The following is a 25421-nucleotide window of genomic DNA, read 5'->3' as shown; positions in this document are numbered from 1 at the left end:
CACATTGATAAAATTCAGAAGTAAATAATGACAATCTAAAGCTATACTTATATTATTCTTGGAAAAAGTAAGTGTGCTTAGGAGTCAATCTTCACGACCATGGATTAGGCAATGGTTTCTTAGCTATGACCAATGAACAAGCAAAAGAAAAAACAGACAAACGGAACTTCATTAAAATGTAAAATTTTGTGCTTCAAAAAGTATCATAAATAAAGTGAAGACAAGGGCACCTGGGTGGCTCAGTCGGTTAAGTGTCTGCCTTTGGCTCAGGTCATGATCTCAGGTTCCTGGGATGGAGCCCCCTGTCAGGCTCCCAGCTTCCTGATCAGCGGGGAGTCTGCTTCTCCCTCTCCCTCTGCCCCTTCCCCCTGCTCATGCACTCATTTTCTCTCTCTGAAATAAATAAAAAAAATCTTTTTTTTAAAGGCTTTATTTATTTATTTGACACAGAGAGAGACAGCCAGAGAGGGAACACAAGCAGGGCAAGTGGGAGAGGGAGAAGCAGGCTTCCCACTGAGCAGGGAGCCTGCAGGCTTCCCACTGATGCAGGACTTGATCCCAGGACCCTGGGATCATGACCTGAGCTGAAGGCAGACGCTTAATGACTAAGCCACCCAGGCACCCCAATAAATAAAATCTTAAAAAAAAAAAGTAAAGACAAGTGAAATGGGAGAAATATTTACAAGTCATGTACCTGATAAAGGACTTGTATCCAAAATATACAGAACTCTTACAATTCAACAATAAAAAGACAAGTAACCCAATTTAAAAAATGGGCAAAGAATCTGAACAGACATTTCTCCAAAGACATACAAATGGCTGATAAGCACATGAAAGCACATGAAAGGATGCTCAACATCATTAGTCACTAGAGAAATGCAGGTCAAAACCATAATGAAATACCACCTCACCTACTAGGATAACTAAAAATAAAAAACACAGACAAAACAACAAGTTTTGGCATTCTTGTGGAAAAAATAGAACACTCACATACATTGCTAGTGCGATTATAAAATGGTACAATGGTGCAACCACTCTGTAAAAGTCTGGCAGTTCCTCAAAATGTTAAACATTGACTGACCATATTATCTAGCAATTCTACTCCTAGGTATATATGCCCCAGAGAAATGAAAACATGTTCATACAAAAACCCATATTCAAATGCTCACAGGAGCATTATTCATAATAGACAAAAAGTGACAAGGATATAAGATATACAAAGTCCTGGAGGTAAGCAACATCATGTTGTGCTATAGAGAAATCATGTGGCTGAGAATAGAAAGTAAGGCAGGAAGGGCAGAGATGAACTGCTAGGTAGGAGCCAATCCTTGCCAGATCTCAAAAACCATGTTCAGGGTAAGACTTTAACCTAACAACAGTGGGGGACCATTTCAGTGTTCTAAGTAGAGAACAAGCATTAGCTTGGTTCTTCCACAAAGATCACTCTAGTGGCCATATGAAAAAAATGGACTGGAGAATGGTATTATAATAGCATTGTGTGGTGACAGATGGTAGCTACACTTGTGGTGAGCATAGCATGATGATGTATAGAGTTGTTGAATCACTATGTGGTACACACCTGAAAATACTGTAACTGTGTGTGTCAACTAAATTTCAATTAAAAAAATGGACTGGAAAGAAGTGAGACTGGAAGCAAGGCGATGGTACAGGAATACTTAAAGCTATTCTAGTGAGGGGGACTGATGATTATAACAGTGTGGATGGATTTCAGAGAGATTTAGGATATAGAACTGACAGGGTTTAATGCAGGTGGTGAGAAAGATGGAATTGAAACCAAACACCCTGGTTTACAAAACTAGTAAAGTTCAGTTGTATACATATTAAGTTTGAGAATGTAATGGGACATCCAATGAAAGATATCTATTAGGCAGCTGGTCTAAAGCAAGACCAAAAAGATGCAGGTATCAGAAACAGATTTGGCAGTCATCAGCATATTAACTGCAACTGAATGCTACCTAAAGAATAAACAGAAAGAGCATAAAAAAATAGACTGGGGGGGGGGCGCCTGGGTGGCTCAGCTGTTAAGCGTCTGCCTTCAGCTCGGGTCATGATCTCAGGTCCTCGAATCAAGGCCCACATCGGGCTCCCTGCTCCGCGGGAAGTCTGCTTCTCCCTCTCCCACTCCCCCTGCTTGTGTTCCCTCTCTCGCTGTGTCTCTCTCTGTCAAATAAATAAATAAAATCTTAAAAAATAAAAAATAGACTGAGGGGCGCCTGAGTGACTCACTTGGTTAAATGTCTGCTTTTGGCTCAGGTCATGATCCCGGAGTCTTGGGATCAAGCCCCACATGGGGCTCCCTACTTATCGGAGAGCCTGCTTCTCCCTCTGCCCCTCACCCCACTCGTGCTCTCTCTCCCTCTCAAATAAATAAAATCTTAAAAAAAAAAAGATTGAGAAATAGTCTAAAAAGTAGGAATAAAAGTTCAAGCAAGATAAAGTCTGAGAAGTATGTAATACGGATTTAGAATAGAGGAGGATTTCACTGGTTGTAATAGGTTGAAGAGTGGGTTAATATAGAACAGGAGAAAACAAGTTTAGATGATTCTTTGACATCAAAGCTTCAAAAAGTCGAGGTGGGATATGTATTTATTCTAATTATCTGTTATTTAATACAGGTCTATATGCCTATATATTAGACCAAATGCAGAACACAGTAGAACAGAAAACCTACTTTTGTAAGCAGTATTATGGTTTCAAAGGCAGTTCTGTATTGAGTTTGGGAAGAAAGCTGAAATCCAGAAATATCAACCTAAAAAAAATATGGAAAGAGACAATTTTTAACATAAAAAACAATAATTATTTCAATGTTTTAACATGTTTTACTCTCTCAAGCTAAAAATAATTTCTCAATCTATACACTATTGGTAATGCAGTAATTCAAAATAAGTAAGAGAAACTGTGGTGTCAAGACAGCCATAATTATTCTGATAAAATTACAATCATTAATGAAATAAGAAACTAGTTTAGATAAAAAAATTTGTATGTACTATACAGACAATCTCATATATAGCTCTAGCACCACCAGTGAAGTAGGAAAGAGATACTATATAACATAGCAGTATGTTGACAATCTTAAGAAATTAAACCTTTACAAGTATAGCCAAATTTACATCTGATACACTAATGCCATTTCCACTCTGTATTATAAACGAAGATTACTTACTATATTTTGACCCCCATTTAAACACTCAGTGGAGTAACATATGATAACTACCTTATCTTTAAATCTTATTATTATAAAAAATTTCTAGGAAAACTAAACACATTGATTTTCAAATTCATTTGAACATTACATTAGTACACATATGACTTACAACAAACAGTAGTTGTCTAGTTCTTTCTATATGCTTGAGGAATTTATGGCCCATTCCTTTGTTCATATGTGCTCCTTCTATTAAACCAGGAAGATCAGCTACTGATATCTAATACAAAGTTAAACGGTTTGATAAAAAAGAAAACAATTACATCCTCAAATTTTCACATTTCAAATACAGTTACTAATTTGTGATTATCATTGCATCTTTATAAAGCCAAGGTACTAAGAATCAAAATCAGGGTGCCTGGGTGGCTCAGTCGTTAAGCGTCTGCCTTTGGCTCAGGTCATGATCTCAGGGTCCTGGGATCGAGCCCCACATTGGGCTCCCTGCTCAGCGGGAAGCCTGCTTCTCCCTCTCCCAATACCCGTGCTTGTGTTCCCTCTCTCGCTGTCTCTTTCTCTGTCAAATAAATAAATAAAAATCTTTAAAAAAAAATTAAAATCCTTTATCAGAAATTAGATAGAGTCCCATTTTTACTTACTAATCTAACAGTCTAAGAATTCTAGGGAATAGTTGAACATTTATTAATCACATAAATTCTCTTTAGAATTCTATCAATTATATTGTTCAATATGAACCTGTCATAGAATTTCAACTTTATGAATTCTTAGAAGTATAGAAGGATATTAATTCCACAGACATTGACTTAGTATAGCTCTGTAGTTTCAAGTTTTAAATTCCATATGTAATTGATTATATGGCATCATTGTTCCTTTTCTGTTTATGTTCTACCAGGAGGACTACTGACCATTTTTGAAAGTAAAGGATATAAGGTTCTTATAACTCCTTTTTGAAATTATAAGTTATTAACCATGTCTACATTTGTGGTTTTCAAACCTCACTGCACATTATAAACACCCAGGGATCTTTTATAAAGTAGAGATACCCAGGCCCTACCCCAAGGAATTTGGTTTCAAATCTCTGGGCCCCAGGCTTCATTTATCATTGTTGTTCTGAAGCCACCCAGTTAATTCCGATGTGCAGTAAGGGGTGAGAAGCACTGCTCTTCATACACTGCCCCTGTGGATAGGATTTCAGAATTTTAAGGTTTTTTTTAATTTTTTAAAATTTATTTTATTTGACAGAAAGACACAGAGAGAGAGGGAACACAAGCAGGGGGAGTGGCAAAGGGAGAAGCAGGCCTCCCATGGAGCAGGGAGCCCGATGCGGGGCTCGATCCCAGGACCCTGGGATCATGACCTGAGCCGAAGGCAGATGCTTAACGACTGAGCCACCTGGGCGCCCCAGGACTTCAGAATTTTAAAGGAAATTGTGGCTATGTGACAAAGCAGTCACACAGACAAAATACAACAGAGGTCTCATGTCCTGAAAATATTTTTTTTTCATGTCCTGAAATTTTGTTTGCAGGTTTTCCACTGAGAATTTTGCTATTGAGAATTAAGTTTCCCTTAAAATATACAATGTTCTCTTTTCCTCTAAATATTGTTCTCCATATTCATACTATCCTGTATTTATAATTTTACTTATTATTCTATATAATTGCTGAAGTTTTTTTTTTTAATTTTTACTGTTATATAACTATTATGAATGAATACAAATCTTTTATGTTTTATTGATATATCCTCACCTTAAGTCCACATTTTACCTCAGGGTTCACTCTTGGTGTTGTCCATTCTGCGGGCTTTGACGAGTGTGCATCATCCTGTACCCACCATTACCGTATCATACAGACTGGTTTCACTGCCCTAAAAAACACTCTGTGCTCTTCTATTCATCCTTCCTTTCCCCTTAGTCCTTGGCAACCACGATCTTTTTGCTATGTCCATAGTTTTGCCCTTTCCCAGAATGTCACATAGAACCGTACTGTATGTAGCCTTTTCAGACTGGCTTCTTTCAGTTAGTAATACATATTTGAGGTTCTTCCATGTCTTTTCATGCCTTCACAGCTCAATTCTTTTTAGTTAGATAATATTCCTTTATTACCACAGTTGATTTATCCATTCACCTACTGAAGGACATCTTGGTGGCTTCCAAATTTTGGCACTTATGAACAAGGCTGCTACAAACATCCATGTGCAGGTTTTTGTGTGTATGTATGTTTTTAATTCATTTGGGTAAATACCAAGGAGCATAAGTGCTTATCATATATTACACATTTTAAAAATTTTGTTACTTTCCTTTGTTATTTGTTTTTACTCTAATTATTCAAAAGATCTATAGTTATTCCTTATCAAGAAAAAATGAATTTTAATAACTAGACCAGAATCCCATTCAATTAAAAACTTTTTTTAGGAAAGAGAGTTGGAATAAAATCAATTCCATGAACTTTGGAAAATGTTTTTAGGAAACAAAAATAAATAATCAAATATGGCAGTAAAATATGGACTTGCAATGACAACAAACAGAGGTCAAAGAGATAAAGAAGATTCTATGCTGTAATGATAAACCGGACCTAAACTTTGGAAGGACAAAATGATATTTTTACACAATATTTTACTATGATCATGCTTAGCAGAATTGATTCGATCATGGTCTCATTTACCAAAAACAAAATTCTGCTACTTTTTCCCCCCTAACACCACAGAAACAATCAAATATTACAAAGTCCAAGTACCAAAAGCAAGTACTTTCACTTCTAACCAAGTGTCTTACTTTAAAAATACTCACCTGTTTGAAATCATTATACATAATCTTTCCAAGTTGAGGCTTTAATGTTGTAACTAAAAGAAAAAAACAAATTAAGGCTAGAATAAAGGCTGGTACTCCCAAAACTGTCTTAGCATTATCTATAAAATAAATACTTCTTTTTTATAAACAACTTAATTCAGATTATGTTCTCATTTGTTGGAATGGAAAATACAATTATAATCTGCATAGGCATAGATCTAATCTAATTAGTGGGCTTCAAAATTCTTTGCTTGTACTTTAAGGAACGTGATAAAGGTGCTGGTGGGTAGAACAGAATTTAGGTTTCTATCACTGGGTCTGTGGATGAAATTTGTTTAGTCCTTTCTCATTCATTTATCCTCAAGCCTCATCAATTCTGCACTAGTCTCCTTCCTATGACTGAACTTTTCTTCCTCTTTCCTTCTCAAGAGTCCCTGTATTATAACAATAAATATTGGTCATGTAATTTATAGCAATTAGCTCCAAATTAACTCTATTTCATCAGAGTTTTAGAATGGCTTAATTGTATTTTCCAGGTTAATGGATGTTTCTATATCTTTTTGTTTAATGAGGGCAGAGATTCTATCACATTTATTCATTACTCAGTCTAAGCATATTTCATCTAGCTACTGTAATAGCCTAACTATTCTTTCCAGACCCATTTATATCCCACATCAATCAATTTTCTATATTATATGCAGAGAGATCTTTTTGAAAAGCAAATCTAATCATTTTATCCTTTGATTAAAAGGCTATCAGCTGCTCTTTAGACATAAAGAACGAATAAAGCCTACCTGGTCTATATGATATGGTCTCTACTTATCAATTCCCTCTTTCCCTTACTAAATGTTCTCTAGACACACAGATCTCCCTGCCAGCACAAAGCCTTTGTGTACAATGCTATTTCCTCTGACTGAAGCACCTTTCACACCCACTGTCTGTCACTGATTAACGCATGTATTCTTCACACCTCAGCCCTGGCATCACACTTTCCCAAAGAAGTTTAAAGCAGCTACCTACTCTTTCATAGAATCATAATATATTCCCCCACAGTCAGGTGTGATATATGTGCCTTTCCCTACTAGTCTGTAAGCTCAGTAAGAGTCAGAACAGTATCTGTTTCTGCTTACCAGTCTTTGTAACTCCAGAACCCACTGCAGTTCACAGAAACAAATACTTGTTAAATGAAAGAACAGTGCTTGATAAAGGGTAGGTGCTCATAAAATCACAACTAAATCAAATAAATGAATATGCAAAGGAGAAATAAATGCAAAAAAGCAAGTATCTAAAAAGTACTAGGAACTTTGCTGAGGGCTAAAGAGATTTCGAGGATTAATGGGAAATGCATGTATTCTAGCGGCCAAGAGTTTTCCAACTAAGACCCTCAGAGTCGTCACTTTATTCACACTCAAAGAAAGATTAGTCTTTAAAAATTTACCACCACACATTAAAACGCACAACAAATGATACTTACATGCATAATCTGCAATTGCAGGTTTTGCATGAGAGACCTGACTTAGCAAAGAGGATTTTCCAGCATTTGGGAATCTGAAATGAAAAAATAATATATTAAAACAAATATTAGTATTATTAATAATACTTGCTTATCTCTGAATTTCTAACATTTCAGGAAGTAGATTTCTTGAATGTTTCCGGGCATAAAAGTAGAATATAAATTAAAAATAATCCTGAAAAACTTGAATGAAATATACATACGAAAAAAGTAAAGAGATATTCATGCTGGGCACTAGAGATGCTTTAGTATTGAGTGTAAATAATTCCATTATCTTTAAAAAGCCTGCAAATCATAGAAAAACAAAAAGAAACTAATAAAAATACCAACAATCCACTAATTCTAGCCAAACAATGACAAAATATTGCTTATATTGTTTTGTAGATTTTTCTTTAATATGTTTTATATGGACATTTACAAATACATAGAAAAGTAGAGAGAAGTACTGAATCTCATTTAGGAATCACCTAGCTTCAACAAATAACACATTCCCAATACTTTTTTTGAAGTTGGTTTGTACAGGGACTCACCTAAGGTCCATGTATTACAACTGATTGATGTATCCCTTAAATATCTCTTGGTAAAGGTCTCCCCCCATTTTCTTTCCTCTTTGCAATTTTATTTTATTTATATTTTTAAAAAGATTTATTTATTTGAGAAAGAGAATGTGTGCGTGCTGCAAGCACAAGCAGGGGAAAGGGCACGGGGAGAGAGAGAATCCTCAAGCAGACTCCCCGCTGAGTGTGGAGCCCCACATGGGGCTTGATCCCAGGACCCTAAGACCATAACCATAGTGGAAATCAAGAGTTGGCCACTTAACTGACTGAGCCACCCAGGCGCCTCGGCAATTTTATTTTTAAGGAAACTGGGTCATTTGTCCTATAGCGTTTCTTTCCTATAGTCTGGATTTTTTTTTTTTTTTTTTGCTGACACCCCCATAATGTCCTTTAGCATGCTCCTTTGCCCCAGTTTTTCCATAAATTGTTAGTTTGAGATAAAGCCTTGATCAGGTTCAGTTTTGATTTTCTTTTTCTGGAAGATTACTTCATAGTTGGTTGTTCTGCTTTTTAAACTGAGTAATGTAAGGTGAACACCTTTCAAGGGCACACTGTAACTTAATTTCCTCTTGTTAGGCATTTAGGTTATCTCCAATTTTTTACTATTATAAATGACATTGCAAAAAAACTGTATGCAGCTAGAAGGACATATACCAACATTAACAGTCACCCCGAAGTGGTGGAATTAATAGATAACTACTTTCTTCTTTCAGGAAATTTTCTTTCAGCATTTACTATTTATCTAACTTTTAAAACTACAGCTATTATCCTTGAACTTTCATTAAAGATTCTACTTATTTGAGAGAGAGAGAATGAGCACACGAGCGAGGGGGGGGGGTGGGCAGATGGAGAATGAGAAGCAAACTCCCTGCTGAGCAGGGAGCCCAATCCAGGGCTCAATCCCAGGACCCTGAGACCATGACCTGAGCCAAACCGACTGAGTCACCCACACGCCCTTATCCTTGAACTTTTACATACACTTTTAATCTCTTTCTTGAGATACATTTTTTTTAATAGATTTTATTTATTTGACAGAGAGAGATACAGCGAGAGAGGGAACACACGCAGGGGCAGAGGGAGAGGGAGAAGCAGGCTTCCCGCGGAGCAGGGAGCCCAACTTGGGGCTTGATCCCAGGACTCTGGGATCATGACCTGAGCCAAAGGCAAACACTTAATGACTGAGCCACCCAGGCGCCCCTTAAGATATATTTCTTGATAAGAAAATACTGAATTACAATATAATTAAAATATATATTGTTTTAAAGGCTTTGATTTTATTGCTAAATTTGCCTTAGGAAAGGCCCACCATATATGAAAGTACTAGGAATGAGAGTCACTTAAGAGATGATTTCCTCAGGGCACCTGGGTGGCTCAGTCTGTTGAATGTCTGCCTTTGGCTCAGGTCATGATCCTGGAGTCCTGGGATCGAGCCCCGCATCAGGCTCCCTGCTCGGCCAGGAGCCTGCTTCTCCCTCTCCCTCTGCCCCCACCCCCCGACTTGTGATCTCTCTCTCTCTCTCTGTCAAATAAATAAAATCTTAAAAAAAAAAGAGATAATTTCCTCAATTCCATTCAGATACTTTCATTAAATTTATCCAAATAATATTTATTAATTATTAACTTGTACAAGGCAATATACTAGGCATCAAAATACTGCAATGAGAGAAATGTGATCCCTGCCTTCACAGCTTTTTTTTTAAATTTTATTTATTTATTTATTTGAGAGAGCGAGAATGAAAGACGGAGAGAGAGCACATGAGAGGGGGGAGGGTCAGAGGGAGAGGCAGACTCCCTGCTGAGCAGGGAGCCCGATGCAGGACTCGATCCCGGGACTCCAAGATCATGACCTGCGCTGAAGGCAGTCGCTTAACCAACTGAGCCACCCAGGCGCCCACCTTCACAGCTTTCATTCAAATTGGAGAAAGCTGTTCTTACAAAACATGCCAAACTTTCACTTGGAATAATGGTGTAATATTTTGGAAAGATTAATCTGAAATTCTATAAAAATTTATAACCTCTTAGTAGAGCTCTTTTAACATTCAAAATAAATCTAATTAAAATATTTCATTAAATGTATCTTCCTAGAATGGATTTTAAATAAAATTAGGTGAGATTTTTTAATGACTCATTTTCCTGTGGAAATACAGTATTGTCTTATATCTTATTATACCTAGGCCCCTGTAACTTTTTGAAATGCAAATTGCAATAATTTTTATTCATGATTATCCCTAACTAGACTTGCTTACTTCTTTCCATTATCCTCATATTTTCATAACAGTATTAAATGCAGAAAAATGCCAGCGACTATTTTCAAAGAGATCAAAATGTGAGGAAAAAAAGGATGTTAATGGTTGAAGAAATGATAATTGAGATTTTTCCTGAAAAGTACTTAATAAAAATTTTATTAGAGGCTGAAATCCAACCTATGCAAAGATCAGATTTGACAACAGCAGTACAAATATCTTAGTTATAGGCACCTTTCTTTTAAATTTCAGTTTATTCCTGAAACCAACAAACAGGTATCTGTTTATGCTGGTATGCACAGTAGTAACTTTTTAAGAATAGTTGCCTAATTTAAAAGCACTAAAATACATACATTAAGCATTGTACTTAAGAAACTTGATGCTTTAAAAAAAAAAGTGATGCTTTAGTTATTGACTGTAATATCAAATCCACTTCTAAAAAGCTTAGTATTTCACTGTATGTACTCTCCAATAAGTTGGCAATGTAATGATGATGATGACAGCAGCTACCATTCATTCATTAAGCATTCATAAATCCAAGGCATGTGTTGTGCTGTAAATGTGTTATCTTACTCACAACAACATTTTAACAACATCTCCAGCCACTATTAAAAATGAGAAAACAAAGGCTTAGAGACATTCCAAAATTTATCCAATGTTTTCCAGGTGGTCTCCAGAGGATATGAGATTCTAACCCAAAAAGTCTCTCACTTGAGTCCCCCATCCTCACCCGACGTTTACTACACCCAAAAAATCTCTTACTTGAGTCCCCCATCCTCACCCGATGTTTACCACTCAGCCTTGCCTTGTGAGGTTCTTAGTCTGCAGGGGTGTCTCTATGGAACTTGAAACACATTTTTGTAACAAATGAGACTGTGAATGGCTAGATTCTCAGTCTTGTCCACAAAACCCTACTAAGCCCACAACATTGTGAAAAGTATACATTATTACAGAAACTATGTATGATAATTTTGTTTTATGGAAAAGACTAAAAGCAAATGACAAGCTTGAACACCAGGATCACATCTTTCCCTGTTATGTCAGGAGGAATGGGGCCTTTATGAATTCTATGCCACTGATGGTAAGACCTAGTAGCTAGACAGGCATGGCAAGAAGTGAGGGATTCAGACTGATAACTCTAGTAAGGAAGCAGTGAGATGGCTGGAATGGTAGATAAAGAGAGTTAGAAAGAAGCTATGTAAGGAGAGGAATGGAACTGGAAGTTTGAAGTAGGGCCAGCTATAAGGCAGTGTTCCCTACCTTTTTCTTAGGTGTTTCATGTGACTACTGTGTAATGCTGAAGGGGGGCCAGGCAGAGAGGGAGAGAAGAAATGCAAAGTTGAAGTCTTCCTTTCCTTTACCTACTTTCTATCTTGCTATCTGTCCCCCTCAGTCAGGTGCCAGTACTGCAAACCCTACAGCTAAACAACATTGTCTGAGGAAACAATGGAAACCTGTGAAAGAGGACAACACCGGGGGGGTCTGCAGTACTGAGAATGGACAGAGCCTAAGTAAAGCATGAAGGACGGGAAAACATCATATTGAGATCCAACCTGGTGCTCAACAGTGTCTAAGTCTGATGGTTGAGACTGTCTGTATCGGCCAGTAGCCACCTGATCAACAATTTAGTGATACCTCTATTAAGACTTTAAGAATATCTAAATCATTTTTTCTCTTTTTATTTCCTCCTATACACTTCATAAAATGTGGTTTGGAATTTTAATTTTATTCCTTGGTATCTGGTAACTTTCTTTCACCTTCTTATACTACTGCATTTGATTGATTTTTCTTTCTTGATTCATTCCCTACCATTCCCACTAGCCTACTCAATTGCTATGATCTTCCTTTCTTTTTACAAATAAATTTTAATTGTGAAACTCTATGTCTGCAATACTAAAATAACTACATTTTGCATCATTCTCAAAGTATACAAACAACACACAAATTCCATAAATAACACTGGTCCCAAATTACCATTTATATTTATCTCCTACTCATGAACTATCTCTCTGAAATTACAAAAATAAAAATACAAATGATACTTACCCCACTAGGCCTATATCAGCTATAAGTTTTAGATCAAGGTGAATGACTCGTTTCTGGCCTTTCAGTGGTAAGAAATTTGTGAGTAATTTACCGCCAAGACCTCCTTCAGCTACCAAAATTCTGTCTTTCTCTTTATTGAGCTCTCCTTAAAAAGACAGAGAAAGATACTTAGAACAAAGATAACTAAGTGGAGTTAATCACTAACAACATTTTTGGTTCAGAAACAGATGCCAAAAAAATTCCAATTTATAAATCTCAAGAACTGTATCTTTAAAATAATCTTAAATCTAGCAGTTAATTTTGAATGTTTTAAAAAAAGATTTATTTACTATTTGAGAGAGAGCAAGTGCTTGAGTGAACACCTGCGCACTGGAGGGGGAGGGGGAGGGCCAGAGGGAGAGGGGGAATCTCATGCAGACTCCCCGCTGAGTGAGGAGCCTCAGACAGGGCTTGATCCCAGGACCCTGAACTGAAGTCAAGAGTCAGACGCACAACCAACTAAGCCAGCCAGGTGCCCCTTAAACAACTTTTTTTCCCCTTGAACAACTCTTATATAAAGTTTTCAAAATCTCTTATAAATTAGCAGTTGAAATAGTTTTTAAAAAATTTAAAGAGGAGCCATTCCCCACAGTTCCCAAACAATTTTAGAAAATATGTACATTAGGTGTCTGCCTTCAGCTCAGGTCATGGTCCCAGGGTCCTGGGATCGAGCCCTCCATTGGGCTCCCTGCTCAGTGGGAAGCCTGCTTCTCCCTCTCCCACTCCTCCTGCTTGTGTTCCCTCTTTTGCTGTCTCTGTCAAATAAATAAATAAAATCTTAAAAAAAAAAAAAGAATCTACAATACACTTACCTATAATTTTACCATTTTCATCAGTTACTGAAATACCCACAGGTACAGGAATTTCACAGTCTTTTCCTTTAGACCCTTTCAGTGCACTAACTCTAAAAAAAAAAGCTAAATTAAAATAGGGAAAACCCACTATATTGAATGGACTATACTCAAGCAAATATAATGGTTTACAAAGACAAGCAACCAAACTGTCTTGTTAATGCAGATGTTAAATGGCCAAATATCAGAGGAAAATTATCGCTATTTGCATTCTAGACTACCATATAAAAACAATAAAAATAAAATAATAAAAACAAGTAATAATAATAATAGGTAATGATTTAAGTTACCAAGCTAAACGCCAAGTCATTTTAACTGATAATGAACTAAAATATTATATGCCTAAAATGGAGAGATCGTTGCTATAACACAAAGAAGCTAGAAAAAAAATGGAAAATCCATTAAGTAACATTTTAACAAATTGACCTCAAATAAGAGTACTTTAATTATAAGAGACTCATCTAGCTACTCTCAACACTGCTCATGATAGAATTGGTACAAACTTTTAACTAGCAACTCTACTTCTGGAAATTTATCCTAAAAAAATAACTGAACAATCATGTAAAACACTATATACACAAGGATATATATTACATTGTGACTATAACAGTGAAAAAAGTCTATACCTAAATAAATGAATGCCAAAAAAGTTATTTCCAATAGTATTTTAGTATGCAGCCATTCTGAACAATTCTCAGGCATGGAAAAAAAATGTTAAAAGGCTGGAAAATATTGTGCTCTCATTTTTGTACCCTCAAATTTTATATATGCCCACATAATTACAAGCTAACTGCCACAAGTCATTTTGCATAAACATATAGAAAAGACTTAGGAAAGTCAAGAAAAGATTAATAGTGGTTATCTACAGGTGGAAGAATTACAGGTGATTGACTTTTTTTCAAATTTTTTTATTTTATCTGATATTTTTACAATGAGCTTGAATAACCTTTATGTAGAGATAAAATGAAGAAAAATATACAAACAAAAAGATTATTCAATTACATAATGATAACCATATTAAGGCTATTATATAATCATCTACCACTTATTCAGCCAATAATATGTACCAGGCACTATTAAAAGCTTTACTTATATTACCCTAAGATTCAGGACAATCCTATGAAATAGGTACTGTTATCTTTTTTTAAGTTTTTATTTTTTTATTTTTTTTTTAAAGATTTTATTTATTTGACAGAGACACAATGAGAGAGGGAACACAAGCAGGGGGACTGAGAGAGGAAGCAGCAGGCTTCCTGTAGAGCAGGGAGCCCAATGCGGGGCTCGATCCCGGGACCCTGGGACCATGACCTGAGCCAAAGGCAGACGCTTAACGCCTGAGCCACCCAGGCACCCCTATTTTTTTAAAGTTTTAAAATTCCAGTTAACTAACATACAGTATGTTAGTTTCAGGTGTTCAGATTCAACACCTACATATAACACACGGTGCTCATCACAAGTGCACTCCTTAATCCCCATCACCTATTTCTCCCCCCTCCAGCTCCCCTTTAAAGGTTTTTTTTTTTTTTTAAGATTTTAATTGACAGAGAGAGAGAGAGAGAGCATGAGAGGGAACACAAGCAGGGGGAGTGGAGAGGGAGAAGCAGGCTTCCAGCTGAGCAGGGAGCCTGATGCGGGGCTCGATCCCAGGACCCCGGGATCATGACCTGAGCCGAAGGCAGCTGTTTAACCAACTGAGCCACCCAGGCGCCCCCAGCTCCCCTTTAGTAACTGTCAGTTTGCTCTCTATGGTAAAGAGTCTATTTCTTGGTTTGCCTCTCTCTCTCTTTTCCCCTATGCTCATTCGTTTTCATAAATTCCACATGAGTAAAATCATATATGTCTTTCTCTGATGTATTTCACTTAGCATAATACTCTCTAGCTCCATCCACATCCTTGCAAATGGCAAGATCTTATTCTTTTTATGGCTGAATAATATTCCATTATATATGTATACCATATCTTCTATATCCATTCATCAGTTAATGGACATTTGGGCTCTTTCCATAATTTGGATACTGTTGATAATGCTGCTATAAACATCGGGGTGCATGTATCCCTTCAAATTAGTATTTTTGTATTTTGGGGGTAAATACCCAGTAGTGTGATCACTGGATCATAGGGTACTTCTATTTTTAATTTTTTGAGGAACCTCCATATTGTTTTCCAGAGTGGCTTGCATCAGTGTGCATTCCTACCAATAGTGTAAGAGGGCTCCCCTTTCTCCACATCCTTGCCAACACCAGTTGTTTCCTGTGTTGTTAATTTTAGCCATTCTGACGAGTATGAGGTGACATCTCATTGTGGTTGTTATTAGTATTTCCCTGAGATGAGTGATATTGAGCATCTTTTCCTATATCTGTTGGTCATCTGTATGTCTTCTTTGGAAAAGACATGTTTTCTGCCCATTTTTTAACTGGGTTGTTTTTTGGGTGTTTAGTTTTTATAAGTTCTTTATATTTTTTGGATACTAACCCTTTATCAGATATGTCATTTGCAAGTATCTTCTCACTCCATAAGTTGCCTTTTAGTTTTGTGGATTGTGTGCTTCACTGTGCTTTTTCTTTTTATGAAGTCCCAATAGTTTATTTTTGCTTTTGTTTCCCTTGCCTTAGGAGACAATCTAGTAAGAAGCTGCTATGGCCAATGTCAAAGAGTTAACTGCCTGTGTTCTTCTCTAGGATTTTAATGGTTTCCTGTCTCACATTTAGATCTTTAATCCATTTTGAATTTATTGTTGTGTATGGTGTAAGAAAGTGGTCCAGTTTCCATGTTGCTGTCCCGTTTTCCTTATATAATTTGTTGAAGAAACTGTCTTTTTTCACTGGATACTCTTTCCTGCTTTTTCCAAGATGAATTGATCTACAGTTGTAGGTTCATTTCTGGATTTTCTATTCTGTTCCACTGAGCTATGTGTCTGTTTTTGTGCCAGCACCATACTGATCTCTTGATCACTAAAGCTTTGTAATATAACTTGAAGTCCAGAATTGTGATGCCTCCAGCTTTGCTTTTCTTTTTTCAAGATTGCTTTGGCTATTTGGGGTCTTTGTGGTTCCAAACAAATTTTAGGATTATTTGTTCTAGCTCTATGAAAAATACTGTATGTTGATAGGGATTGCATTAAATATGTAGATTGCTTTGCGTAATATAGACTTTTTAACATTATTTGTTCTTCCAGTCCATAAGTATGGAATGTTTTTCCATTTCTCTGTGTCATCTTCAATTTCTTTCATCAGTATTTTATAGTTTTCAGAACACAGATCTTTTACCTCTTTGGTTAGGTTGATTCGTAAGTATCTTATGGTTTTTGGTGCAACTGTAAATGGGACTGAGTCCTTGATTTCTCTTTCTGCTGTTTCATTACTGGTATACAGAAATGCAGATTTCTGTACATTGATTTTTGTATCATGCGACTTTACTGAATTCCTGTATCAGTTCTGGCAGTTTTTTGGTAGAGTCTTAGCAATCATAGAGAAAATCTTATAGGTTTTCTACACAGAGTATCAGGTCATCGGCAAATAGTAAAGTTTGACTTCTTCCTTGCCGATCTGAATGCCTTTTATTTTTTTGTTGTCTGACTGCTGTGGCTAGGACTTCCAGTACTATATTCACTAACAGTGGTGAGAGTGGACATCCCTGTTTTGTTCCTGATTATAGAGGAAAAGTTCTCAGATTTTCCCCATTAAGTACAGTATTGGCTGTGGATTTTTTGTATCTGGCCTTTATGATGTTGAGGTATGTTTCCTCTATCTCTACTTTGTTGAGGGTTTTTATCATAAATGGATGTTGTACTTTGTCAAATTGCTTTTTCTGCATCTTTTGAAAGGATCATATGGTTCTTACCCTTTCATTTATTAATGTAGTATATATCATGTTGATTTGCAAATATTGAGCCACCCTTGCAGCCCAGGAATAAATCCCACTTGGTCGTGCTGCATGATTCTTTTAATGTCCTGTTGGATTTGATTTGCTAGTATTTTATTGAGAATTTGCATCCATGTTCATGAGGGATTTTAGCTTATAGTTCTTTTTTAGTGCAGTCTTTGGTTTTGGTATCAGGATAATGTTGGCCTTACAGAATGAATTTGAAGGTTTTCCTTCCATTTCTATTTTTTGGAAAAGTCTGAGAAGAATAGGTATTAACTCTTCTTTAAATGTTTGGTAGAATTCACCTGGGAAGCCATCTGTCCCTGGACTTTAGTTTGTTGGAAGTTTTTTCATTACTGATTCAATTTCTCTGCTGGTTATCAATCTGTTCAAGTTTTCTGTTTCTTCCTGTTTCAGTTTTGATAGTTTATATGTTTCTACGAATTTATCCATTTCTTCCAGGTTGTCCAATTTGTTGGCATACAGTTTTTCATAATATTCTCTTAGAATTATTTGTATTTCTGTGGTGTTGGTTGTTATTTCTCCTCTCTCATTTGTGATTTTATTTGGGTCCTTTCTCTTTTCTTTTTCATAAGTCTGGCTAGGGGTTTATCAATTTTATTCATTTTTTCAAAGAGAAATAGGTACTATTATTATCCCTATTTTATAGCTGAAGAAACAGACACTTTTATACAGATCTTGAACACTTTATAAAGGTATTTACATGTTGAAGGCATGGCTTCTTCAGAGCAGTTTTCAATTTTCAACTCCAACTCAATAAGAAATGATACAGTCATTCATATATATGTATGTATACATACATATACATGTATACACACAAATTCATATATATATGACTTTAAAGTTTTGTGAAACCATACTTACTATGTGATACGTGCTAATGTTTCCTATTCTACTTTTTATATGAAATCTAATAAATTGATTTTACAACCCTAAGGCAATGTTTTTCAAAATGCAATCATCACCAGCATTTAAAACAAGATAGGTGATTGCTGTACAGCAATATGAATGTAGTACAATGCCACAGAACTGTACACATTAAAATGGTAAATTTCATGTTATGTATATTTTCCCAAAATAAAGGAAAACAACAATGTACGATATGCCACAGAACAGAAAACAGAGATAATACACGTTTGGGTAAAAGTATAAAATGTTTCTCAGTATGGGTGGCATTAAAAATGGTTTGAAAGTACCATATTAAAGAATTGAAAGACACAGTCTAAAAATACTACTTGAGAGTACTTAAAAGGAAGTCTAATAGTTGAGCTCTTTTTCCCATGATTAACTTCTTCATATCCCCAAAACTAAAGCACATGAACAAATCTTTCAAGGAAAAGAAGAAAAGGGAGTTGAGATTTATACTCAATAGGGAACAAATCTGTTTAGATGGAAGAAGTGAGCTTTGTTTGAAAAACAGAAAATGAGGAGAGGTGTGAGTAGGTGTGAGGAGTGAGACTGTACTGAGAAAGCTCGGTTGTGTGGGTAAGGACGCAGACTGGTTGGAAAGCACATTCCTGAGGTAAAATGCAGGATAAATGAGGCAATGTGTAGATACCAGTATACAAAAAAACTCCCTTGTATTAAATATTAAACTCCAAATACATATTTCAAAAAGTTAAAATACCAATTTTCAAATCAATCATTTATGATTTTAACTAACTTATACAGTGCTTTTGCACTGCAGTTTACAAAGCAATACCTTGAAGTCACAGCATGAAATCACACCATACCCCACTGTATGGTTTCATCTGAGTCTACTACATGCAAGATACTGTTTTGGTATCTGGTTTATACTTGATCCTCAGAAAGTGTGTGCTGAATTGAACAAAATAGACACTATCTCTGTTACCACTGCAAAATGAAAATCAATGACAGCTCAATTTCATCAATCTAAGAATTGCATCCTTTGGTCCTATAGCCAGAAACAAAATGTCATATAAGGTAACTTGCAAAACCCTTGTAGATTTCTGAATATTGATAAAAAACATTGAACAATTGATTATAAAAATAACATTGAACATTGCATGCCATAGTGGGCCATAAAAATGCATCTTAGATGTGACTGCAGGGAACATCAAAGACCTATGGCCCCAGCTGGTATGTTCTGAAATCTTAAAGAGATGATGCTTCCCACAGTCTACTTCCAGCCAATGACCTGGTACGGCAGGGTTACTAAGGCAGCCCCTTTGTAGGAGACAAGAATTCCTCTGATGGGCAACTTCTGCTTAAGGAGTCACCATCAGCTTTGCCTAAACTTTCTCAGAACTGCACAATGGACTAAAACTTTGCCCTTCCCTCTCTCCTTCGTAAGGCTTAGACTTGCACAGTGGTCTGACAACTTTCCCAACTTCCTTCAGGTCCCTCCCCAATTTGCCTTTATAGATGTTTTCCCCATAAATCTCTTGTTCATCAAATCCTACTTTGGTACCTGCTTCTTGTAAGACCCAAATAAAGACATATGATGGCATAATTCATAAAACTATAAAATAGTTCATTCAAATTCTGGCATTCAGTAAGTTTATTCAACTTCTTGGCTTAATCTACCGGAACTCCACAAGATAAATAAGACTGTTACCTCCTCCTCCTTTAAATTCTTCCCTAGCTTCCATGACATTAAGTCTCTCCTGACTCTCTATTTTAGATCACACCTTCTGTTTTTTTTCCTTAAATGTTGGTGAATAACAGAATTTGATCCTCAATCCTTTTCTCTTCTGTAATGCACTTACTCAAGTCCATGCCTATGATCAACAAATTTATCTCTAGACCTGACCATACTCCTGAATCACAGACCTGTATTTCAAGTGCTTGCTGACATCTCTGAGGGTCCTTCACAACTCCCTTTTTCTATATCTCAGATGCCACTTTCTACTGCAGTCCTTCTCAAAGAATGATACTATCATCTACCCACTCCTCAAGTCAAAACCAGGAAGCATCCTTGACTTAGTCTCTTTCAATACTCCATCAATCACAAAGTCTTATTTATTTTACTTCTTTAATATAGTTCCAATCCATCCATTTCTGTCAATCTAATTCATCATGAACTAATGTTAACTGAGTATCTACTATGTACCAATCACTGTACTAGATATCTGGGAAGAAATGATGATCTAAACTGTTATGTTCCCTGTCTTCATGGACCTCAGTGGTAGTCTGGCAAGCAGACATTGATCAAATACATGAGAAAATGGAAAATTATAACTGTGACAAGTCTTATGAATTAGAACCTAGACATGTGAGTTCATATTGGAATCCTGACCTAATCAAGGAGATCAGGAAAGACTTGAGCTTAAATCTAAGGGATTCATAGGAGGCAGCTGAATGAAGGGGAGGAAAAAGCATTACGGAAAAGATAACACAAACAAAAGCCCAGTGATAGAAGACAAATACCGGTATAAGATACTAAAAGAAAGCCAACATGGTTGGAATGCAGAACACACAGAACATGGAGGGAGATGAAACCAGAATGATGGGTATAGGCCAGACACTGTGAACTTCATTTCTGAAATACTGCAGTATTCTCCAAATTGATCTCTTGTCTCTAGTCTCAATCAACACCTCTAATGCATTCTTTAACCAATTAACCCTAGAGTGATTTTTCTAAGACATTAATTTATTAATGTCACTTGCCTATTTAAAATCCTTCAATGACTCCCCATCACTCTAAGATAATCTTCAAACTCTGTAACACAGCATATCAGGCTCTTCATGATCTGGACTATAATGTCTTTATTTTAAAATGAGCCACCCCATTTGTACCACAGTTATGCTAGAAATAAGTATTATTTCAGCAAACAGTTTGTTCCCTCCTAATGTACTGCCTTTATAAATGTTGTACACTTGCCAACACACCTTTTCCTGCCTTGATTATCTGGCAAAGTTCTATTCCCCTTTCAAGACTTGGTTAAAGCACCACTTCCAAAATAGGTAACTGAGTAAGATTTTTCTTCAATATCTTTGTAACGAAAGAAAAAGTTCCTTTCCTATTCTGAGGGCGGCATATATGTTCCATAAAAAATAAAATTTACAAAAAATAAATGGAAGGTTTTGATGTCACAGAGAGAAGACCAAAACAAGCCAAAAGAAAATATACAAGGGACTTATGAGTGAAACAGGCTCTAAATCTTAAGATTCTGGTAGAACTACTGGTGATGGTAGGGTGGGTAGAACAGCTGAGATTTGAAAAAGGTTTCCTAAAGATTGCTAAAAGTTTAATTTTAGAAGGAAACAGTGGAGATTCAGACCATTTTTCTGAAGTGCAAAAGAATATAAACAGACACTGAGAGAAGAAAAGAATAATGTTTAAAAACTCCAAAACATTCCTTAGTATCTACCTTTTATCTTTACTAGAGTTGAGACAATTATTGTAGACTTTTGCTCATTTACAAATATAGACTATAATTTCCTTCAAATTACCAGTTCAATTTTGATCTTCTAACTTTTTTTTTCCTCTGGGAGGGATTAATTTTCTAAAATCAAAGTCATTCAGTAAATACTTACCGACTATTTGCTCCTTCTCCAGCCACAAACCGTTTCTGAGGATATTTGTCTTTAAGTTGTTTCAAAGTCATTTTGTTATGGGCTACAACCCAGACGTCACCACCTTTTCCACCTTCTCCACCTAAGCGAGGGTAACCCATTCCACCACTTCCTCCTCTGGTGAAGAGTCTTAGGTTATCAATGAAGTTTCCATACTTAAAAAAGAGAAAGAGACCATTTGTATACCAAACATGCTTACCAAGTTAGAACTCCTAATCCTGTTACCACTAAAGCTCCTAAAAAAGTCAATATAGTCTTTCTGAATGTCAAATCCATAGTCTTCTCTTAGTTCACCTCTGGTCTGACCCCCCTTTCCCATTTGATTAACTCTCTTAAGATCTTTTTTTGGGGGGCGCCTGGGTGGCTCAGTTGTTAAGCGTCTGCCTTCGGTTCAGGTCGTGATCCCAGGGTCCTGGGATCGAGCCCCGCATCGGGCTCCCTGCTCAGCGGGAAGCCTGCTTCTCCCTCTCCCACGCCCCCTGCTTGTGTTCCCTCTCTCACTGTGTCTCTCTCTGTCAAATAAATAAAATCTTAAAAAAAAAAAGATCTTTTTCAACTGTCAATTGTTCTCCCACTTTCTGTCTCAAGGTTTCTGACACCGTCCCACTTTTTTTTTTTTTTAAGATTTTATTTACTTACTTATTTAGAGAGTGCGTGTGCGTGCAAGCTCGGGGGAGAGGCAGAGGGAGAGGGAGAAAGAATCTCAAGCAGACTCCATGCTCAGCGGGGAGCCCAATGCAGGGCTTGATCTCATGACCCTGAGATCGTGAGCTGAGGTGAAATCAAAAGTTGGACACTTAACCGACTGAGCCACCCAGATGCCCCCGTCCTACTTTTCAATCTAGACTTTCTCTTCCGGGTGATATCAGACTATACCAGTTAACTATCACCTAGGTAAGATATTCTCTATGTCTAGTCTGTTGGACATCTCCATCAGGAGGTAAGCTTAATAGTCTAAAGCAACCAAGAGCAAGATCTGCATTTAATTTATATTTGAAACCTCTCAAATATGCAACTTTTTCTTAGATATTCATTGCAAGGATAATAGTCACCTTAGATATATGGGAACATGGCAAAACCAAACTTTACCTCAGGTAAATTCTGTTCCCCCAATATTCTCTCAAATAATGAAACCACAGCTTACCTAGTCATTGAGTCTACACTGGGGAATCTCTGACTACACCTGCTTCTTTTCTCAAAGCTCTATTACCTATTTCTCCTTTCTCGTACAAGTGCCTTAGTATTTTGACCATTACATTGGCTCCTAAAATGCTCTTGCAATGTCTAATTATTCCTTTGACTCAGCCTTTGTTCTGCTGCCTGAGCTATTTTTCTGAAAACAAATCTGATCTCTAATTATATTTCTCCCTACTCAAAAACCATTCATGTTTTTTTGTTATGGCTATTTGTAAAATAAAGTCTAAAATTCTCGGTAGTAAAAGTTCCTAACTGGGGCGCCTGGGTGGCTTAGTTGTTAAGCGTCTGCCTTCGGCTCTGGTCAAGATCTCAAGGTCCTGGGATCGAGCCCCGCATCAGGCTCCCTGCTCTGCAGGAAGCCTGCTTCTCCCTCTCCCACTCCCCCTGCTTGTGTTCCTTCTCTCGCTGTCTCTCTCTCTGTCAAATAAATAAAATTTTTAAAGAAATCTTAAAAGTTCTTAACTTACTCTTCCAGTTTTATTTTCATTTGTCCAGCCTCTATCTCTCCTTCCTCTCTTTGCTCTGTACTACATAATCTACTATCACATTTCCATGCCACTCTGCTCATGCTTTTCCTCCACTGTCGTTTGTTCTTTTCTATCATAAACCCACCCAAATCTCACATTTTCTGATGTCTTTCTTTATTCCTCTAGTCAACACTTAGCACTGACTTTGCTGGACTCTCTCAGCAATTAGATCATATCTTTATTATGACGCCTTTTGAAATCTTACACTGCATTTAGTATTTACTTGTTTTCCTCACTAAACTTCTGCATGTAAAGATCCTATGTACTAACCTCTCAAACTATCAAAATTCCTTACAGAGTAATTTCTTAAATTCCTGGTCTTTAATCACTTAGCATAGGTTAAGTATCAAAACCATCTGGGAGTTTTTTCCAAAATATGTACAGTCCACTGACCATTCCACTATACTCTGGGGAAGGGAATAAGGATAGGTCTAACCAGCAGATTTAGCAAAAGCTCCCTTGGTGATCCTGATGCAGTCTAGAGCTCAGATTGCAATGGACGGGAGCACAACAAAGATTCAAAGTTCAGGTTTTGAGTATGCAGATGCACTCATGAAATAGAATGTTGTAAGGGAACAGGGTAGAAGGAATATATAAAAGATGAACCTGAGGGCTAGCCAGAGTATTTTTCTTGGAGGTGAAGAACTTATACTTTGATTCTGCCAGGCTAGATCAGAAATGCGTCACATATAAGTGAATAGATTCTCCTTGTAAACAACATTTAGTGGAGGTGACTGTTCATGGCAGTAAGGCTACACAAGCAGCCTTTCAGAACTGAACCACAAAAAAAAAAAAAAAAGAAGCAATTTCTTTCTAGCTGAAGAATTAGTTACCTCATATACACAAATGCTACGTTTCACAAGTCTCTTTTCTATTGACTACCTATTTTCTGGAAAATAGAGGACTGAAGTATGATTTAATTTGGGATGCCTGGCTGGCTGAGTCAGTAGTGCCTGCAACTCCTGATCTCAGGGTCCTGAGTTCAAGCCTCACACTGGGTGTAGAACTTACTGAAAAAACGAAAAATTTCCAAACTCAAAAAAAAAGTATAATTTAATTCAGAAATATTACTAACCATGCCTCTCTCTCCAGTAAAAGAAAAGTTCCTGTTTTTAAAGTTCCGTTCAATGCGTGACACATTTCTTACTACTCTAGATTCATCATATTCAGAGGTTTAGAAACCAAACTTATTTTATGAGTCTCTGACTCTTGTCATTTTTAATGATGCCAGCAAGTTTCAAAACATTACTAGTAAGACTCTTCATAATGCCAGCAAGTTTCAAAACATACTAGTAAGACTAAGAGTTTTTCTTTAATTCTGAAGCAACTGTAAATTTTTATAGAAACGATGTCTAAAATGAGCACTGCATAAAAACTGACCTAAATTTCTTGCAAGAAGACAAGCCAATTACATTATTTTCGTTTCCTGATGAAAAGTAGTTTTTAGAAAGCTCTTAAAGAGTGCACTCGAGGAAAACATATATAGGAACAGGCTATGGATATTATTACCTAAAAGAAGAAAAATAGACTACTTGAGCCAAAAGAAAACGTCAACCTACACGCTATGTATACCATATTGCAAGTCTAAAAGGTAAGCAGGTTTTCCCAGCTCCCCATCCCACATGCACACAATTCCCCTGAAGAACCGAAAATCCTATGCCCCCAAACAACCGTCCTAAACCGTGCCAGGTAGATATACTCTTCCCACCCCTCACGGGCCAAGCCTGACTTCTGGAAGGGCTGAGACAACTACAGGAGAACCAAGCAGGAAAGAGGCCCTCAGAAAGAAAAGAGGAGGGAAGCAGGGAGGAAAGGAGAACCAGAGTTCTCAGGTGGGGCTACAGGCACCAGGCTCTGGGGAACAGGATGAGAAACACCAGTCACGTACCCTTCTGAACCACACGCAACTGCTGTGTACCATCACTGCGACGGGCCAGGACTCACTCCCGTGGAAGCTGTGCGCATCGAGGGAACGCGCGGAATTTTTACATCATCACCGGCGGCCCACACTTTTTTTCCCACTGCACGCAGCTGCAGGGACGGCGCATGCGCTCTATA

General features: G+C 37.0%; 1 protein-coding gene across 2 annotated transcripts in view; it reads right to left on the bottom strand.

Moving 5' to 3' along the window:
- Positions 1 to 25377, bottom strand: part of GTPBP10 (GTP binding protein 10) — a 30803-nt gene extending 5426 nt beyond the window's left edge. The window contains exons 1-8 of one of the 2 annotated variants that reach the window (XM_025872843.2): positions 25252 to 25377; positions 21601 to 21794; positions 13177 to 13268; positions 12326 to 12470; positions 7441 to 7514; positions 5967 to 6019; positions 3336 to 3443; positions 2693 to 2770 (exon numbers count right to left, since the gene is read on the bottom strand). In XM_025872843.2, the coding sequence (XP_025728628.1) occupies positions 2693 to 2770; positions 3336 to 3443; positions 5967 to 6019; positions 7441 to 7514; positions 12326 to 12470; positions 13177 to 13268; positions 21601 to 21794; positions 25252 to 25284 (777 nt within the window). In that variant the 5' untranslated portion in view covers positions 25285 to 25377. The remainder of the gene's footprint in view (positions 1 to 2692; positions 2771 to 3335; positions 3444 to 5966; positions 6020 to 7440; positions 7515 to 12325; positions 12471 to 13176; positions 13269 to 21600; positions 21795 to 25251) is intronic. The other variant, XM_025872844.2, reaches the window with a different exon arrangement.
- Between the last annotated feature and the right edge of the window lie 44 nt (positions 25378 to 25421).

The sequence above is a fragment of the Callorhinus ursinus genome, unplaced genomic scaffold (genome assembly GCF_003265705.2).
Source record: "Callorhinus ursinus isolate GAN/ISIS: 27379988/994484 unplaced genomic scaffold, GSC_fseal_2.0 scaffold12, whole genome shotgun sequence".
In the NCBI taxonomy this organism is placed as follows: domain Eukaryota; kingdom Metazoa; phylum Chordata; class Mammalia; order Carnivora; family Otariidae; genus Callorhinus; species Callorhinus ursinus.
Note: the sequence above shows the minus strand (reverse complement) of the source record. Positions and strands in the feature narration are given on the sequence as shown.